At 40.9% G+C, this 19,552-nt stretch overlaps 2 protein-coding genes across 10 annotated transcripts; one reads left to right on the top strand and one right to left on the bottom strand.

Annotated features, from left to right (window-relative positions):
- The first annotated feature begins 283 nt into the window (after positions 1-283).
- LOC309700174 (PC-esterase domain-containing protein 1A-like) lies at positions 284-5,390 on the top strand. 4 transcript variants are annotated; one of them, XM_082523622.1, is made up of 9 exons: positions 284-815; positions 1,088-1,169; positions 1,953-2,032; positions 2,270-2,502; positions 2,715-2,865; positions 3,630-3,681; positions 3,817-3,873; positions 4,571-4,759; positions 4,977-5,390. In XM_082523622.1, exons 1-9 carry the CDS (start codon positions 813-815, stop codon positions 5,123-5,125), a joined length of 996 nt encoding a protein of 331 aa, XP_082379748.1. In that variant the 5' UTR covers positions 284-812; the 3' UTR covers positions 5,126-5,390. The 4 variants fall into 4 exon arrangements, with proteins under 4 accessions (XP_082379748.1, XP_082379745.1, XP_082379746.1 ...); XM_082523619.1 differs by having other exon boundaries at positions 3,435-3,681; XM_082523620.1 differs by lacking the exon at positions 284-815 and having other exon boundaries at positions 1,110-1,201; positions 3,435-3,681.
- Positions 5,391-7,019: 1,629 nt separating this feature from the next.
- LOC309701716 (dynactin subunit 1-like) lies at positions 7,020-19,537 on the bottom strand. Of its 6 annotated transcripts, XM_082525887.1 has the most exons (32): positions 19,377-19,537; positions 17,601-17,666; positions 17,318-17,512; positions 17,001-17,082; positions 16,871-16,902; positions 16,518-16,538; positions 15,458-15,481; positions 15,016-15,099; positions 14,509-14,664; positions 14,303-14,326; positions 13,642-13,839; positions 13,291-13,495; positions 13,062-13,140; positions 12,729-12,888; positions 12,418-12,522; positions 12,061-12,252; positions 11,865-11,981; positions 11,623-11,775; positions 11,324-11,484; positions 11,045-11,213; positions 10,842-10,910; positions 10,441-10,653; positions 10,184-10,345; positions 9,829-9,960; positions 9,611-9,736; positions 9,346-9,488; positions 9,088-9,254; positions 8,671-8,789; positions 8,068-8,263; positions 7,888-7,961; positions 7,697-7,786; positions 7,020-7,606 (listed from the first exon to the last, which is right to left on the bottom strand). In XM_082525887.1, exons 2-32 carry the CDS (start codon positions 17,640-17,642, stop codon positions 7,469-7,471), a joined length of 3,828 nt encoding a protein of 1,275 aa, XP_082382013.1. In that variant the 5' UTR covers positions 17,643-17,666; positions 19,377-19,537; the 3' UTR covers positions 7,020-7,468. The 6 variants fall into 6 exon arrangements, with proteins under 6 accessions (XP_082382013.1, XP_082382014.1, XP_082382016.1 ...); XM_082525888.1 differs by lacking the exon at positions 14,303-14,326; XM_082525890.1 differs by lacking the exon at positions 15,016-15,099.
- Positions 19,538-19,552: the final 15 nt, after the last annotated feature.

Raw genomic sequence — 19,552 nt, 5'->3', positions numbered from 1 at the left:
GTGGTTTGTCTCTAGGGGCCACCGCATATATTTATATATAAACATATATAAATAAAACCACTTTTTTTTTACGTTAGTAATTCCTTTTGTGCATAATTTTATATTATTGTTAATAATAAATTAATTAAAGCAACAAAACAACCCGATGAGCCGGTCGGAGCCGAAAGAGCCGACTCTTTTTAGTGAGCCGAACCGAAAGAGCCGGGTCTCTAAAAAGAGCCTGAAATCCCATCACTAAGTGTTATCACAGTAAAGAGATTGTTTTTGAAGTAGGAAATGGCTTAACAGGCACAAGAAGAGGCGTGGTTGTAATTCCATATGTGCACGTATATTTAAAAAAAAAAAACTATTCATATTGTTAATTTTTTTTTAATTTTTAAAAGCATCTAATATCTCTCTAATATTAATTAAATTAATTTTTTTTCTTTATTAAGTAATTTATTTTTCATTTTAAAATTAGTGTCGACCCATTAAGGTAGCGCACAGTCGTTAAAAGCACCATTTAATTGGCGACACCTGCAGTTTGGGGGTGTGCTTGAAACTCCGGAGTGAAATATTTGTAATTTTTCTTTTTTTCTTTTTTTTTTAATTCACATCAACTTTAAACTTTTAAAACACTAAGTGGTTGAGGAGGCTGTCGCAACTTCGGGCCTTAAAACTAAAAACTTAGTGGCACAAGAGCCACTTCAGAGGAAATTTGGCTAACGCTAGCTAAACGCTAGCTAAGCTGGTTGAAAAATAACACTGAACACCAACACATAGCATTTACAAGAGGCTGGAATTAGTGGTACAGTTTGCATCTAAACTCAAAAATGGTAAGTATTTATTACATAAGTGATTTTAAGCCAACAGAAAAATAGCCAGCTATTTTATTTATTTTTTAAACCACTGTTGGTCATTAGTAAGCTAATGTTATTGCGAGAAGCTTGGAAGTATGGTAGAGAAACTCTGTCCGGTCAATATCTCATCTGGAAAAACTACCTCACCTTTGAGTTTACACATTTAGGCATTTTTAGTGGAAAGTATTTATGACCGCAATTTGAGCCCATAGAAAGACGCAACAGTGTTTGACTTTGTAATTTAACAGCGGGAGATCATGAAGAGTGTGAGCCACCTGCAGGCCAGCCAGCTGCTCCATAACAAGTTCATCGTGGTGTTGGGAGACTCCAGTGAGTAGCTGGCTGACAAAATTAATGAATCGGTATTTACATTATCTTGTGCATTTATACTTAAGGTGTTCTTGTTTGCCCAACGTTGACTGTTTTGTGAATAAACTGTATGTACCGTTCACATCCACTTCATTAGGTTCAGTTTGGTAGTGCTGGAATTAATACCCGTTTACCTTCATAAATAACATAAGCTAGTTCTTCATGACATTTGTTCAAGTTCAAATAATGGCATCAGACACGCAGATTTGTGTGTGGCATCTTTATTATACAAGAGTGTGGTAACCATATCTGTTCACTGTGATCATAGGGATGAACATGGTCAGTAACTACACTCAGGTACGTTGCAGTGTATTTGCAAATATGTGTAATTTAATGGGGCAGATGAGTGCTTTACCACAACCAGGTTAAATTGTTCACCCAATCCAGGATGGATCCATGTTTTCATGTTGTTAACCCTATGAAAACTCAATGTTCTGACCCTATTCAATGTATCCTGTGCCCCAGTGTCAACTGTTGTCATCAAGACATTTTTATCCAGAAGTCTTGTATATATTTTTCCCTTTCTAAACCATTCTCTGGCTCAAATTGATGGTAGTAATCAAGTTCAGTTTATCAGCAATTTCTAAAATGCTAAAACCAGCCCATTTTCTGCTAAGTGATGAATTAAATATTAAGTGCACTTGGAAAGGTGTGCCCAATGAAAGCACAGCTATCGAATCTGTATAATGTAATGTACTAATCTATGGGGACTACTTCTAATCTATCATTTTATTTCTTCCTCAGTTCAGCGGGCAGTGTACAAGGATCTTGTTCTGCTGGTACAAAAAGAGAAATATCTTTCCTTGAGACAACTGCGGAGCAAGGCAAGGGTTAACATTTACCAGTTTTATACACTGATACAAAAAAGCGTGCAGGGTGTATAATCATGTGCATGCTACCAGTTAAAACCTCAGCTAACTTATGCAATATAAAGTTTGTAATCATGCCACTGGTGTCATTTAAATTGTAATGTAAAAAAATGGGTGTATTTGAATGACGTGCTTTATATCTGTTCACCTCTTCGTTTGTGTTGTCCTCACACTTGTAACCTACTTCTTTAGGGTGAGATGAGCTTCGAACAGGACTGCCTGGTGGAAGGGGGCTGTCTGGGTCAAATGCACAACGGCACAGAGTACAAGGAAGTTCGACAGTTTCAGTCCGCCCACCATCTGGTCCGTTTTTACTTCGTGACGCGTATCTATTCTCGCTACATGAAGAGCATCCTGGAGGACTTCCGCCATGGTTTGAAACCAGATCTGGTTTTTGTTAACTCCTGTGTTTGGGATATTTCAAGGTGAGTATATTGCGTAACTATTAATAAGGCTGTTGATTTGATTTCATTAAAGAGATAATGTGAGATGAGTCAGAAGTGAGAGTGATGGAGTTTTTTTGTGTGCATCTATCAGTTCAGAAGAATCATAGCACAACTTTTTGTTTTCCCAATTGAATTCCTCCCACTGTAGTGATTTTTGTTCTTCCTGTTTATGTCTGCACTGGGTGTTCTAGATACAGTTGCAGCTGGGTTGATGACTACAAGGAGAACCTTCATAGGTTCTTCGACGAGCTGCGTGAGGCTCTGCCAGAGGAAACGCTGGTTGTGTGGAACCTCACCATGCCCTTAGGAGAGAGGATCAAAGGCGGTTTCCTGGTGCCTGAGGTCTGTTAGCAAGTCCCATTTATATTATGATTTAACACTAATCTGATTGTGTTAAACACATTGCATATCAAAAGTCTCTTGTCATCTGGGGAAAGCTGATCTGAAAAATTTGCATAAGCCTTGTGCCTGTAGTGGATAATGTGATACCACTGTCCTCTCAGCCAAGTGCTTTTAGAGGCTGAGTAACAGCAGAAATCGAATAGCATTAACATCTGAAACCCCAAGGGTCATTTCTATTTGAAATGACATGCCCAAAATTAATAGTATATTGGGTATGTCAGTATTTCTTTGTTTATTCAGAGTTGTAATTGCAATCTTGGTATCAAAATAAAGATTTTGAGACTTCATCAGAGGTGTAACTATTACAGCAGATGCTACTGTGTCAAAGGAAGTGGGGATGCCTACATTTCTTTTATAAATTTTAATAAATATATTATGGTGCGATCTGTAGTTTTTTTTTAAATACTTACTTTATAGGTTTATTGCTCTGCATTATTTTATTTTTTATTTTATTTTACCATCTTCTGTTTTGAGCCTTAAAGCTTTGCCTTCCCCCTTATTTGCCTCAGATTGAGCACAAGGCACCCCAGTTGCGCTACGATGTGATTGAAGCCAACTTCTACAGTGGAACTCTGGCCGATGCCTATGGGATGGATGTGTTGGACCTCCATTTCCAGTTCAGATTCTCACTGCACCATCGAATGAAGGACGGAGTCCACTGGAACGCAGTTGCTCATCGCAAGATAACTTCTCTTCTGTTACAGCACGCTGCAGAGGCCTGGGGTGTGATATTGCCCTGTCCTGTGACTGTCTATGGTGAGAGGAAGTCAGGAGTCACACATACATGCAGAAAAATATTTTCCACTTCTAGGATAAAATGTGGTTTGTTGGTGTCTAAGCTTTCTGCAGGGTTTGAACTTCACCTTTTTTCTCGCTTTTTTTTGGGTGTAGATCACACGGAGGTTGCTGAGGAACAGCCAACCTATAACAGTGCTCCAAAACACACAAGTAAGACGTTTATGCAAACTTTGCAGAGACCTTGAACACAGACTTATTGTTTACAAAGTTTGGATAATGACCATATTATTACTGAGAATCGCATAGTAAGAAGCAACAGCAACTTAAAGCCCTGACAACATGTATGTGGGTACTTTAGTGGACGTGGCTTTTTACCCCTCAGCCATAAAAGGCTTAAGAGGCACTGTCATCACCAGAAGAACAACTTCTGTATTTATGCGTGGGCAAGTTAAGCAGATTTCTCTATGGTTAGGGTTGTATCATCGCACATTGTTTTGGCAAGTTCTTGACATCACTTCAGGGCGTCTTGTGTGTTTTTATGTGGGCGTAGATATTTTTCAAGATGAATGCAGAAAAACCTGTCTCAAAAAATACCCATGTTATGTGCAGATGTAGCTTGACAGTTTTAATTTTTGCAGGAGCTTCTCATGCTGTTTTATTAGTGTGTCAAAGTACTAGTAATGTCCTACCAGTTATTAGAAATGGGAAAGACTGCTACTCATTCCCGGTCTTTAAGGTGTTTCTGCCAGGGAGAAACTGTTGCAGTAGATTTTATCAGTGTTGATGTAGGTTGATACAAAACGAATATCTAAAAAAACAATCAAAGGAATGACTGCAGACTGAATGCATCAATACACAGAATGCTCCTTTTAAAAGTGACCCTTTTTCTGCTGTCTCTGTTTCACAGACTGGCGCTTGTCAGAGATACCTTACAATGGCTGCCGGGCAGAGTTCTTCAGCGATTCACTCCCCACTAACTACTTTAACTTTGAAAACCCAGGGCCACAGACGTGTCACCTAGAATCTGCTGGAACTCAGAGAGCTGCACTCCCACCAAAACCTCACCACAGAAATCAGTACAGAGAGACTAGAAATGGTAAGTGTGCATACACTGGAATGTGGACATACTTGTAATGGAATGAAAAGATGGGGACACGCATGCTGGAATTCACTCTGCTGTCAAAATATTTGCTTTAAAACTCAGGTATCGATGTATTTTGATTAGTTGCTGATTAGCTTTTTCACTGTGCAAAGATGTGATAACTTGAAGCTGCCATGTCGGCTCCAGATATAACATGTCCTGTGTCCTGCAGGTTTTGACTACAGGCCTCTGCACCGCTTTGAGCCCTACCAGGAGTACAATCATCAGCATGTGATGAGAAGCAGGCACGCCAGACACCACTATGCCCCATACACCCAACACAGACCCTTTTACTATGGCTACAATGGCGGCTACTACTGAATAGGTGTTTTACAAGCGGCAGACGCGTCCAAATTCTATTCGTCGAGTTATCTTTTCTGTATCATCAGGACATTTTTCAGTCCTGTGTTTTACATCTACTAATAAGAAGCATTTTTTTTGTACATATACAATAGTTTACCCTTATTACACATTTTCTTAGTTTTCTAAATTCAATCTTTCTGTCACCAACAAGACATTTTAAATTTCAGATTTCAAAGTTTGTATTTTGTGCTCTAAAGTTAAAATTAAAGTGTTATTGCTAAAATGTGTATCATTATTCTTTTTGTCTCTTCACATTTCTCACAGGTTGGATATAGTATAGATTTGGTGGGGGGGTTAAACCCTGAACACTTATATTAACCTTTGGTAGTACCTAAAAAACGTACCCCTTATGAAGACCTAGAGCCAAAAATCGACCACGCCATAAAAAGTGCTATAAAAAGATTATACATTAATGTTTTATTCCACTTTAAATTAGCCAATCTTTTAGACCTACTTCTCCTTGAAATATTCATGTCAAGTTTTAATTACATTTTGCGGATTTTAACCCTTTATATCCCGGTTTTGTCACATGAGCGCACGGCCGTTTTTGGCGAAAAAAATGAAAAAATTAAATATTTTCCATAAAATACATTTGAAAGTTATATTTTATTGTACTTTTAATTAGGCCTTTGGATGGACCAAAGATTGGCACCAACAGTCATTTCGATCGCCTTTTATTTTTTTTGCAGGAGCGCATTTCATAAAATGCACACACTATCGGTCCCAATCGACCACGCCCAAAAAAGTGCTATAAAAAATTTATAAAATAATATTTTATTCCACTTTAAATTAGCCAATCTTTTAGACCTACTTCTCCTTGAAATATTCATGTCAAGTTTTAATTACATTTCGCGGATTTTAACCCTTTATATCCCGGTTTCGTCACATGAGCGCACTGCTTTTTTTGCCCCAAAAAACAAAACTTGAATATTTTCCAAAAAAAACATTTGAGGTAATATTCAATTGTTATTATAATTAGGCCTTTAGATGGACTAAAGATTGGCACCAACAGTCATTTCGATCGCCTTTTATTTTTTTTTTCAGGACCAGAAAATGGTCTCCAGGCGGCAAATGCTCCTCCTCTAGGCCGAAATAAGTGCATTCTTGCCGGGGTAAGTCGCGACGATTACCGGGGCACGATCACCGGGGACTCATTTTTGCAGCACACACATCCGATACCACGTGACAACAAATACGTCATTTCCTGTTGACTAAAAAAAAAAAGCACCCTCATACGGTCCTAGGGGCCGAAAATGGTCCCGCCCGATCAGCGGGCGAAGCCGCTGCTGCACGCCGGAAATGAGGCTTCATTCCCCGCAGGTCTGTCTAAGCAGCTCGCTGTTTTCCAGCCCCGGGTCAAATGTGGAGCAAGGGCGCCACCCGGTGGACAAATAAAAAAATTACAATTCTAAGGCCTCTTGTCCAAAACAAAAACGAAACCTAAGCCGTCACCCAGATGTTAACGGTAAAAATTCTGCAGTGAAAAAATAGCGTTTATAATGGGTTTCAATGGGGCGATTTATGGCTCTAGGATCTCATGTGGATGGCGGTAGCTTAGCTTAGCCACTTTAAGCTAATCGAATAAACGGAGACGGCAATTCTAAAGAAAAAAGAAAAAAAAAAAAAAAAAAAAAAGGGTTGGAAGGTTTGGCTATATTCTATTCAACACAGTGAAAATGGCCTAATATTAAAAAACGCTGTGGATGATAAATGGCCGTAGGTACTACCAAGGGTTAACAGCTATAGTTAATGTGGTTGTGTCTGCAAAACTCCTTTGAATAATGTTTCACACACTTTTTTTTTGCGCTGAGATACTTTAAGTTAATGAGGTTGAAACCAAAATGAGCAGACAAACTGTCAGCTGGCACTTTATCATATTAGTGAAAGTTTACACTGTAATATCAGCTTACAAGTATAAACGTAAACATACATTTGAGTATTTCTTGCTCAGAATTGGGCTGCTATCTTTTATTGTCTGACTTGCACAAATACAAAACATACAAAGGAACAAATTATCAGTCATTGCAAATGCAGTAAAAATTGTGTTGTAGTCCTTCCCATTTGCACAGAGTGAACATTGGTACAGAAACTTCTTCAATAATGAAATCATGACACCTTAGTGACATTCGGGACTCTTGAAATCCAGAAAAACAATCACTTTTATAAAGACACTTCTCTGGGTCGATAATATTAGTGCTATAAGTGGAAACAGTTTCCTGAGAAAAGTGAAAACGACAAATAGGAGGAATGCTGAAGTGTTAGCTGGAATAAGAAGGTACTCTGCTGTGTAATCCTACTGCTCTAAACCATGAGGAGACTGTGTACTTGCTGCAACTGCTGCTTTGATAGGACGAGACGGTGGACTTGTTCCTGTCCACGGGTGCATGGAATCGCAACACGGCCAATGAATACAGTGTCTCCCTGCTTCTCTTCCTTGGCCTAGGAAACAAAAAATATGCACATGATATATATTTTCCACTGCTGTATAACATGAATCATTTATATTCTTTTATACTACTATAGTAATACCTTAGTAAAAGAGGTGACTGGGAATGTGGCAAAGTCAGAAGAAGCCTTTGCTCCAGGCTGATATGAGACCACATGTTCGGCTACCTCACCCTGAAACAGGAGACTTGGTCAGACTGCTTGTTTTTGCACTGCTGTCAGATAACAAGACAACATAAGGATTGTGTAATAGAAACTATTTTTTGAAGCGGCACCTTGAGTTTATCCAGAGCATCACTGAGGTTCTGCAGACGAGCTGTCTGCTCCAGGAGCTGAGCGCTTGCACTAACTGTAAGAAATGGAGGAGTTATAAAATAATTGCTCAATGCATTTAGCAAACTCACAAAAGCCTTCTTCAGAATATGAAAATACTTAAAACCTCTGTGTCCACATACCTGCCGTCTTTCCAGTGATGTCCACCACTTTAACCTCGGCACTCAGCTTGAGCAAGGTTGCCAGCAGCTGGTCAGTCCTTCTGTATATCCCTGTGTTTAGTCCCTCTGGAGGCATGGAGCTTTCTTTAGACACTTGTGGGAGTTTAGGAGGGCGGAGCGGCGGCAGGGAGGCTAGCTGGGCTCTCATTTTCTCTGCCTGTAAGTTTATGTAGTTTATTATTATAGTTTTGTTTTGATATAAATACACACACACACACACACACACACACACACACACACACACACACACACACACACACACAGTCATAAAAAGTATCTGCCCTATTTTTTTAAATTCCTTTTTTTGCATATTTGTTAAAAATGTTTCAGATTATCAAACAAGGTAATATTAGACAAAGAAATTGGGTTGTTTTTTTGTTTTGTTTTTTAAAAACATAAATGTAATTTAAAAACATTTTGTTTATACTCTGGTTATTTTTGTCTTTTATTACCATTTACTTGATGATCTGAAACATTTAAGCGTGACAAATATACAAAAAAAATGATGAAATCGAGACGGCTTCTGTAAATTCACACACATACACACGCTTGAATGTAGCATACCTTGAGTCTGTTGTTTTCATTCTGAAGGTGTTTAATACCCAGCCTCTGGGCCTCAATCTGCTGCCTGAGGAGAGGAGAGTCCACCACCTGCATTGGCCCTCCCATAGAGGGAGGCAGACCTGATGGGGAAAAATAAAATGATTGTGGAAACAACGACACCTTGTGGTTCTCCTTAGATGGTGCCGATTCGCCTCACTTTCATTTAGTTAAAATCTGACTAAAGTCTGGTAGGAAAAGTTTCACTGTAATAGAACATACTCAATTTTTGCAAGACTTCTTATAAAATCCAGTTAATTGCAATTGCTTTTCTCTGGATAGAACAATTACATGTGACATTAATATAAACCACCATCAAATATAAAACACCATCAATTCAGCTGCTGAGAAGAAATGAGCATAAAGAAGTGGGAACTTCACCTCCTGCTGATCCCTGAACGATGGAGGCAATTCCTGAGGCAGGTGGACCTCTCAGGCCTTCAATGGTCATCTTTGACTGGTTACTGAGTCGTTGTTTCAGCTCTGCCTTCTCAGCCTCCAGCTGGTCAATATCAGCCTGCAGAGCATCCATTGTCTCCTCAAACTCCCTGGAGAAGAGTAACGGGGAGGGTCAAATGAGGAAAACACCGCCATAATAAAGAAAATGGAGAGGAAAATTTCATTGTTTATTAATCCTACTTTTCTTTCTTCTTCAACAGGGCAAGGTTCTCATCCAGTTTGGTCTGAATCTTCTCCACACGTTCATCAGCATCTTTGGTGGAGGTGTCCAGCTTCTTCTCCAAGAGGCTGAGGCGGACATGGGCCTCACTCAGCTCCTCACCCTGAGATAAAAAGGAGATACCGTGCCATGCTTGTTATACCTGTCGGTCCAGTTTTCATCTTTCCAGTCCCTTTCACTTCGAAGTGGCAGGTCCTTTTGCACAACCTTTCTTCAGCATGTTACCTTAATCTTGAGAGACTTCTTGAGCTCCTTGATGACCGTTTCTCTGTCTTCTAGTTTGACTCCCAGACCTTCGGCGTCAGTCATTTCTGCCCTGACTGTGGCTGCTCTCATTTCCACTGGAAGAGTCTAATTGGTGAAGTGAGAATTAGTCTGAAAAGTTCCAAACTGGGGACTTCATGTGAAATGAGTACTGTGAAACTGTTCAACCACACAAATACCTTTCCCTGTGGTTTTTCAGCATCATACTCTCCTTCCTGCATGGCTGTAGCCATCTTGTTCATGGTGGTGATGACAGAGCTGCAAGACTGCCGCAGTAACTCTGGGCCATTTACACCATGGGAGCCATATACCTTAGAGAACAGAAAGCAGATGGTGATAATAGCAAGAGATTAAATCAACAGTGCTTAATACACAACCTATGTTGTGCAAAATGCTCAGAACACAAGATCAAACATCTGATGTGCTAAGCGTGCCAATTAACTAGAACTATAAGTCCTTACATTTCCCCCCCCCCAAAAAAGAGGAGGTTTTGCCTTTTAAAGAGGACTGAGCAGCTGTTAAATGTGAAAGTACCTGCTCCACAACCTTGCAGGCAATATCCTCCAGTTTAAGAGCATTGAGACCTTCCTGTTCTCCCAGCGAAGGAACCATCTGAGCTCCAGCTGCAGCTACCTCTTGAAGTACCGCAACCACACGAGTCAACTGACGCCTGCACTCGGTCAGCGTCTCTGAAACCTGCCATATGAGGAGAGACATGTCAGGCGTACAGCTGTAATTATACAGATCCCAATCAGCAATGGTGCGTTAGTTTGTATGCCATGTTTCCATACCTCTGGTCCAAAACGGAGAGCAGCGGGGACTCCAGCTACATCTGTTCCGGGCATGCGACGGCGGATCTTCTTACAAAACTGTCTGATATCAGAACACGAGGTGTCCAGGTCCTTCAGAAGAACTGCTAAACCAGAGCTCTCCTGTCCTGATGACAGGAAGGCGCGCAGACGAGCTACCTCCACTACCATACAGTCCAAGGCACTCTGAGTAAACTGGAGGTGAAAAGGCGGCATGTGTCATTTAAAAGGAAAACCCGACACTTCTTTTTCCTTACAGATTTATACATTTTGGACATATTAAAAAAACATTTTTTATAATAGTGTTATTTCTGGTTTATAGCCCTGCATTACAAGTGAAACCGTATAAATCTTTTTAACTTTGCTAAACATGCTTGATGTACCTTAATGTGATCAGCCAGCTGCACTGTGCAGTCTTCAGTGTGATCTGCCAGATGGACACTATACAGTTGCTGGAAGACAATATAACAGATACTTGATATAATGAACATGTTATAAACTCACTGACATCTACAGTTACACAGTTTATACGACAACTGAAATTTCCAGTTGTGACGTTTTAATGTAAAACACATCCCTGCGTTACCTGATAGTACTTGATGGCCTTAGTGAGAGGTTCCACCTGAACGGTCTCATCCAGCTGATCTTTATGAAGCAGGTCTATGAAATAATCCAGAGAGCGTTCATGGAAACTCATTTCAGAGTAAAGGGTTCCCATGCGCTTAAAAACGTCCACGCTGCAGGTGTTCAGAGCCCTAAACGAGTGCAGGGAAAAAGGAAAAGAGTAAAACACATTGACCCAGTGATGAAGGTATGTTCACCTATTTTATTCCTGCATCTTTATTGGTAAAGCTGCGATATTTACTGTTCATATTTATGCAGGGTGGCCTGCAGCAGGCTGAGGGAGTAAACCAGTCCTGAAGCGAAACTGCGCTGTTCTCCCGGAGGACCTCTCAGCCCTGTTCCCTGCACCGGGTTCCCGTTCAAGTCAAACTTCTCCTGTGCCTGTTTACTGATGAGTTCAGCCTTCGGACGAGGAGATATCGACCACATACAGACACAGCCGAGTAAGGATTTGGGAAAGCTCTTTGAAAAACGTACTACAACCAGGTAATTCTAAAATCGAGCACAAGAATTCAAACCTGTCATGTGTCTGCCTCATACCTTGCAGATGAGCCTGGGAATAAGCAGGAGAACCAGAATGCAGTCATGGTCCCCACCATGGCGAAGGAAGGAGTCAGGCATGAAGGAGGTGAGGAGGGACACCTGTCTGTTCGACTGAGCTACTTCCATTTTCCTCAGCTCCATCTCAATGGCCTGGAGACAAAGAGTGAGGTTAGTTGTTTAAATAAAGAAAACCAACAGCACTGGCACCGAGGTTGTATGTCACCATGGAGCTCTCTTACCTTGGCGTAAGCCTTGGTCTCTGCAAACTTGATCTTAAAGTCAAACAGCTCAGCAGGTGGCTGCTGAACTTGTTCTGCATTTGCATTCTGCTGACTGATCAGCTCCCTGTTGGCCTCCTAATGCACAAAACAAACCTTTTACAGCATCAGGACAATAGAACTGCAGGCCTGCAGAATTACCCCTCCATCCACCTACCTGAAGTGAGCCAGTGAGTTCTCTGTATTTGTTGATGGTCTGCTGGTAATCAGCTACAGTCTCCTGGGCAGCTTCCACCCTTTTGTCTGCCTCTCTGACCTTTGCCCCACTCAGATCGAGCTGTTCCCTCAGCTCCATCTCTGTTTCTCTGGCATTCTCCTGGAGCTCATCATTCATCTCATTGATGGCTTCCTGTTAATGCAAAAAGAAAAAGAAAAAAGAAAAAAGTGGTAGGTCTGCTATAAATATCTCATTCAAACCTTTTCCTCACACCTTTGTCCTGGATGTGTCATGTTGGAGATTTAAGGAGTGTCAGTTGTATTCTATTAGATCTATTATAAATACATCAGCACTGACCAGATCAGTCACGGTTTCTCTCAGCTCTCTGACTTTCTCCTCAAGGTCGAGGTTCCTCTCCGTCAGGGTCTCCACCATCTCCTCTGAGCCCAGAGCAGCATCCACCTGGTACACACACACACACACACACACACACAGGTCTTTAGTTTCCACAAATAAGTCTCACAATTTCTCTCACAATTTTTCAGATTAAGGACATGCATCTTTGCTGTCAATGACTAGTCTCAATAAATATTTTTTACCATGTATTATGAGCTACTGTGAACCTAAATAAACCATTGCCTTTCTGTATTTATGTATACATCCTTTACCTGTTCCTTCAGTTCATCGATTGTGGCCTCTGCCTGCTTGACCTCTTCCTGCAGTTTTTCTTTCTGAGTCCTCAGAGTCTCCAGCTCCACGTTCTTCTTCTCCGTCTGCTTCTGAAGCTTCACGTGTTCCTGTTTCTCCGAAGCAGACAGATCTCTCATCCTGAGGAGGAACCAGAAAGAAGGATTTTATTTGTTTTTTTAGGACTTGTCTTCTCTTACTGCTTTTTTACGAGTTAAGACAGGTTAATGTGATTTCTTTTTATTTATTTATCTGTACGCAGTGTAACAAAGAGCAGGCAAATACCTTCATTTAAAAAGGTATTTGCTACTGACCTGACCAGCGCCTCCTTGAGTCTGCTGTTCTGCTCCTCCAGCTGCTTGACCTGGTAACTGGAGGCAGCTCCATCTGAGCCTGCAGCAGGAAACAGTGCACAGAAAGGACAGCACTTGATGAGAAGTGAGCAGAAATGAGATGGATACAGAATACATAAGAAGACCTTGTGGATGACTTGAATAGCAGTGGTTATTATAAACATGCTGCTTTTTTTTCCCCCAAACGCACCTTTCTCTGAAATCTCATGCCTAAGGATCTCCAGGTCCATTGACAGCTCCTCCACTTTCTCTTTCAGGCTATCCACCTCAACCTGGAGCGATTCTGCTCTCTCTTCTGCCATCTCTTTGTCCAGCGTGGCCATCTCTATGGCATCTGCCGTGTCAGACATCTCCTCCATGTAGCGCTCCTTGGCCTCCTGTGCCTCCCTGGCTTCCTGTGAAGTAAGAAGGTATAAATAAAGCATTAAACTGGCAAGCCTGATGAGTTGAGAGGTTGTTCTTTCATTCCCAAAACCTTGAGAAAAAAAAGACATCACACTGTAGCACCGATGACTATTTAAGTTCATCCATTCCAGTCTACCTTCTTGGCCTCTTTGAGTTGTTTCTGCAGCTCGGCCTGCTGCTCCTGCATCTTGTTCTTCCACTCCTGAAGCTGCTCCAACTGGATCTTGTGTTTCTCCAGTTCCTTAAGCTTGGCTTTGTCTTCTGTTCGCTTCATCTTCAAAGTCTCCAGTTTCTCCTCCAGGTCCTTGACTTGAGCTCGCAGTGATTCCTCCTCCTATGACGTGATTAGAGGCAAGACGGGACCAACAAAATTAATCCATTAACTGAACCTCATCTACTTCCCTAGACTCTACTTTTGAAAAGGGGACCGAAAAAAGCAAAACATTAATCAAGTCCCACCACTAAAATCCCAGACGCATGATGTATAACATATACGATGTTACTCCAAATTCCTTTGCAAAGAATTTTTCATTTTATTTTATTGAAGGGAAAGGGAGGGAGAAAGAGAGAGATTCCTACAGTTCAACCATTTCCCGTAGAGACAGTGATGTAAGGATGTTTCTTTAAGTGCCTCAAAGTAAACCATGCGTCATCCCCAGAAAATTCCCCGTGAGGACATTTGAAAACCATGGATAAGTATCGAGAAGGTCTGCTGAGGATAAGTTTTCCCCCCCGATGTTGTTAGTAAACACATGCCAGGCATCATCAGCATGCATGTAGCCATTAAGAAACTCTACCTGCTTGGATATGGCAGGTCCCACCTGGTTATAATAAGATGGATGAAATATAACAAAAATCAATTTAATCATAAATAAGAAATAAAATTTAAAAAATTAAAAATGGAGATGAGATGAGCTGACAGAACTGAGAGGATTGAACATGAACCTCAGTAAAGTTCTTTCCTTTCTCTAAGAAGAGCCTCTTCTTTAGGTTAATGGCCTACCTTGCTCGGAGTAGCTGGAACAGAAGCAGCTGCTGCTGCTGCAGGTGACCCGCTGGGCTGAGGTATCACAGGGGCGCCCAGAGCACCCTGCTGGGAGGACAGGCCCGCCTCACTGACATCACCAGACAGAGAGGATGCGAGACTCTCACGAGACGCCTGTTGACGAAAGCAGATTATGAACGGACTGTGACGAGCGGGAGAAGTTTAAAAATAAAACAGGCAAAAACAGAAGAAGAGGTGTGCTGTAAAGCATCGGCAAACAATCCAACTATCAAAACAGGAGTTTGGACCACAGTGAACAAGAACCTTCAATAAACCCAGTGGACGTTGGAAGATTCATCTGTGAAATGAATGTGATACAATGATTACCAAATATAATCACCTCCCAGTGTCCCTTACATGAGACACCACCCTGCAAGTATACACCTGTGCCATAATGTCAGTAATGTGCTTCACCCCGCTCCCTGTGAGGTGTCAGCTGAAGCTCTATGACACGACGGAGCGTACCCTGAGCGACAGGCTGGAGCGGCTGGAGGGACGGACCAGTAGGGAGGGGAGGGAGGTAGCTGATGTGAGACGTGGTGTTTTCCACTGCCACGGTGTGATCATAGAAACTGTGTCAGAGCAGTTACTTAAACTAAATGCAGGTTAGACTGAAGATGAATAACGAAAGCTTTTAGTACTACCCCTTAATGTTATCATACACAACCAGGTTAGTGATATTAACATCCTGTTTTTAGTCTGCCCCTCCTGAGTCAACGAAAGATCACACACCTCAAGTAACTATTACTCATACAATTCTTTCAATGTTAAGTATTTCATAAGGAGAAATCTGCTTCTTATGGTCCCAGAGTCTACTGTTCAAACATTAAAATAATCAAACTTTTCAGAATTAACTCATGTATTTGCATTCCATTTGTCCTCTCCACTCTGCTGTAGGCGAGCTCACCTTTGCCGAGCGGCGGGCAGAGGACTGGAGGAGATGCGTGCACGCACACACGCACACACACACACACACACACACACACACAGATATACACACATCCAGTGGTAAGGCAAGATAAGAGATTAGAAGCACGTAAGAAGCATTTGCTGTTAGTTTTGTATTCACAGATCATTACTTTAATACAGCATATGGTCAAAAGCACTGGGCCATGAATCTTTGAATTCAGGTGTATTAACTCAAGTCCCCAGCCATGCAGCCTGCCTTTACAAGCATTTATGAAGGAATGGGTCGTTCTAAAGCACTTGCTGAATTTTAGCGTATACTGTAACAGGGTGCCACCACTGCAACAAGTCAGTCTGTGAAATTTCTTCCCTCGAAAATCTGCAAAAACTGGAAATGTTCTGAAATTAACTTCAGCAACTCAGTCATAGCTTGGCACACCACCAAAGTTAAGGAGCAGGCGAGCCAAGTGCTGAGACACACAGTGCATAAAAGCCACAAACTATCTACCGACTCTAAAACTGCAAGGTTCCAAACTTTCTCTGGCATCAACATCAAACTGGGTTTCCACAGTTTCCATGGTCGAGCAGCTGCTGTCGGTGTAATGTGTAGGTGGCCCAGTACTTTTGTCCACATAGTGTAGCTGCATGCACCATTTAAAATCATCAAGAGCAAAGTTAATCTTGAGAGATCACAGGGACACGAAAAAACTGAGATCATGCAACAATGTAAAACTGAAAAAAAAAGAATTCATTGAATTATGACACAAAGAGAACTGACATGAACAGCATCAGGAGAACCTGAAACTGTCACCGTGTTGTCGTCTACGCATGTACACGAAATGCCTTCACCAGAATAAAAAAAAAAAAAAAAAAGCTTAATGAAAGTAAAGTGGGGAAACCAAAAGAGAATGCACTGAAAATGGCACCTATCACAAGTTATGTCTTTATGACCCATGCAAATGTCAACAGATAAAGAGCTTAAGTGCAAAAAGATGAACTGCTGCATTAGCACGAGTATAACGCAGACCAAGCAAACGTGCTGAATTTAAATATAGCTCTACCTTTTTAATGCTCGCTGGTTGCTGAAAGAGGTATCCAGAAAAACAAAACATGAGAATTCAGCCCAGCAGCTGAGAGCCGAAACAAACAACATGGCATCATAAAGGAGGAAAAAAACCAAAACTAAAAAACAACAACAAACGGCTGGTCTGCAACGAATGTCACAACTAGTGGGGTCAAACTGATCACATTTTAATAACAACTCTCACAATTAAAATTTTAAATTTAGGGGTTATTTGGATGTTTGTTTAATCCAAAGTACATGCACCAATATTAAAAACCAAGTAACCGACTTGTCGCATTTTTACTTAATTGACAAATTAAAAAAAGTGAGATCAAAAATGTGTTTGCCTACCTGTTTGCTTGTTTTGGGAGTTTCAGGGATGTCTAGAAAAAAATAATTAAATAATTTATTGCACACTCTTGTTATCAATACTTTGCATTATATTTTAGAAATGTGAGTATCAGTTGTGGTCCTTGCTCACCTTTTTGCTTAAGTGTCTTTGCTGTTCCAGACTCAGGGGTATCTGGTGAGGTGGCACTGGAGCCATCTTCTACCACCTGGATCTGTACAATGGAACAAAAGTGTGTAATCAGGACAACATTCGAAAAAACACAAACAAATTACAAAGCTTGATTTTGAATAATGAACAAATACGGACAGAAAACAGAAGAAAAGTTGAGAATAAAAGATGTCAGTCTGCCACATTTGTACATTTATTATGTCATCTGCCTGTTTGGATCTTTACAGTTCAGTGCTGATGCCATAACACCATCATCAGTTCCTCTTGTGCCCACTAACCTGGGACTGCCTGACGAATATGCCGTGATTTTCCTCACAGGTGAAGTAGCGTTTGCCCTGCACGGTGCCATCGTTCTTGCCTTTCGGCTCATCCAGTATGACACCCACCCATTTCCCAGAAGCAAAGAGGGTAGCGCCAATGTAGGCAACAGTGCCGCGCTGACCCTTTCCTGTCACCTCGACTATAGAGCCAATCTGGGAGACAAAAAGTGGATAAAAATTCTTTGAGTTATAAGCCATGTTATTCCTTCCTTTGTTATGTCTGCATAGAAAAAGGACCCACCTTTGGAGGTTTACTACTCTCCACTGTTCCTGTGCTGCTCATTCTGCTGATCAGTGGGCTGGTCAGCTGAAGATACAGGTAAAGAGAAAGAGGTGAAAGGGTGGATAAACAATAATAAATAAGGAGTACAATGGGGGGAAGGAAAGAGACAATAAATAAGGAAGCCAAAGTTATGAAACACTAGAGAATTTATTGTTTATATTTAAGAATTCCAAAGTACCATCATTCTCCTTGCTTTAGCCTTTAACATCAAGTCTTAGGAATCGAAAATATTCAATGACAAAACAGCCCTGAGGCTGCACAGCAAAGAAGCATACTTGCAGCCAGTCATATGGTGCGGACTACAATAAACAAGCAAGTATCTCTGCCTTGCTCAGACAAAGGCACACATTGAAGACAAACTGGGACTGTGGTAAGAGTCTAATCCTTTTATAGAGATGTACAAGCATGTGAATCCATGCTATCTTAGTTTGAACCACAGGGCAGGATAAATCAGAAGAGGTTTAATATTTCTGGGACAGAGGATTATACTCACTAAAACAAGACGGCGAATGAAAATAATTCACCTACCGATTCATTGGTTTTAGACAGACAGACCTTTTAAAAATCTACTTATGTGGTAAATATTAAGACAATAATGTTATTCTCATCGACAGGTCTGTCTATACTTTTTTATAAATTACTAAAAATACATATCAACTCTGATGAAGCCAATAGATGTGGATGGATCGCACATCGACATTATGGTGAGTCTCTCAAATCCTTACTCCTTAGCATTATAGTGCAATAATTCACTGTTACTTTTCAAATTGGTTAATCAAAAATTATCACTGTCGTATTAATTTCAGCATTATTTGCTGTTAAGTACTCATGTTACTCACCCTGGGAGTGTAAGAGTGACGTCTGTTCAAAGCCATAATTAAAGGTTAATACGGTTTCACTGCAGCCGAAAGAAGACTCAACTTTTTCTCTACTTCCCCATGCTCTCCTCTTTTTCAGAGAGGGGAGGATAACACAAGAGTGCGATTACAGGGAGGGATCACAAAACGTCACAGCTGATTTGAACTGAGAGATGGAGGGTAATATTTAACCAGCTGAGACTTGGATGTTGGTTACTTTAAGGACCCATTCAAACAGCTATGAGATCAACTTTTCATTAATCTGATTTACTGCAGCTAAATGTACATGACATTCAAGTGAGACGTATGAAAACACACAAAAAGGTCGGTTTTATTACTTTTAGCCATTATTCCCATTCATTTCACATAATATCAACCCATGGTATTTGCAAGACTAGTACATGCTAACAATGAACAAGTTAAAGATTGGGGTGGGTCACAGGTGACACACACAGGCTAACGATTACTTCCGGTCGAACTGTTGCTCAGAGGGTCGAATACTAAATAAGCTACTTCACAGGTTTATTTAAACTAAGAAGCAACAAGTCAGATACGCACTTGCAAAAAGTAAATGCATCCAAAGAAAGTCAAAGGCTTGAGCCAAAACAATAATGACAAAGTACTCAATGACTCAATGGGGACAAATGTCCCGACACACAATTATGCTAATTCTACTTTAATGTTGACTCTTTACACCAAACCACTTTTAAATGCTATCTATGTACCACGTCGTAACAAATTATTTAGAACAGCTTTACAAAGCCCTATACTCTGACTAGCCAAAACGGTTTGAAACATTAGCAACAGGCTAAAGTCCGAGAGAAAGGCGCTGTTAAACAGCTAACATGACACAGGTGTATTTTGTAATGCAACTCACCTGATATATGCAGATTCCTGTCTTTAAATTAAGCCTTTTGATGTATTCATGCAAATAATAATCCTCTGGTGTTTTTGGATAAATAGTTTACGGATCCGGCGAGCTTTTCCGTTTTTGACAGGTCACTTCCGTCAACCTGACAGACTAAAAGAAGAAGAAATGGGAGAAATAGCGCC

The sequence above is a fragment of the Aulonocara stuartgranti genome, assembly GCF_965226115.1.
Source record: "Aulonocara stuartgranti genome assembly, chromosome: 3".
Lineage (NCBI taxonomy): Eukaryota > Metazoa > Chordata > Actinopteri > Cichliformes > Cichlidae > Aulonocara > Aulonocara stuartgranti.
This window is presented reverse-complemented; position numbering and strand designations above follow the sequence as displayed.

Bases quoted from the DNA above. Each gene is read 5' to 3' on its own strand.
- LOC309700174 (XM_082523619.1), top strand. The intron at 2,033-2,269 runs GCAAGGGTTAAC...CTACTTCTTTAG, and splicing joins TGAGACAACTGCGGAGCAAG to GGTGAGATGAGCTTCGAACA. The intron at 2,866-3,434 runs GTCTGTTAGCAA...TATTTGCCTCAG, and splicing joins GCGGTTTCCTGGTGCCTGAG to ATTGAGCACAAGGCACCCCA.
- LOC309701716 (XM_082525887.1), bottom strand. From the start codon at position 17,642: ATGAGCAGCACAGGAACAGTGGAGAGTAGTAAACCTCCAAAG. The intron at 14,327-14,508 runs GTAGGCCATTAA...TATTATAACCAG, and splicing joins TTCCAGCTACTCCGAGCAAG to GTGGGACCTGCCATATCCAA. The intron at 11,214-11,323 runs GTAAATATCGCA...GCACTCGTTTAG, and splicing joins ACCCTGCATAAATATGAACA to GGCTCTGAACACCTGCAGCG.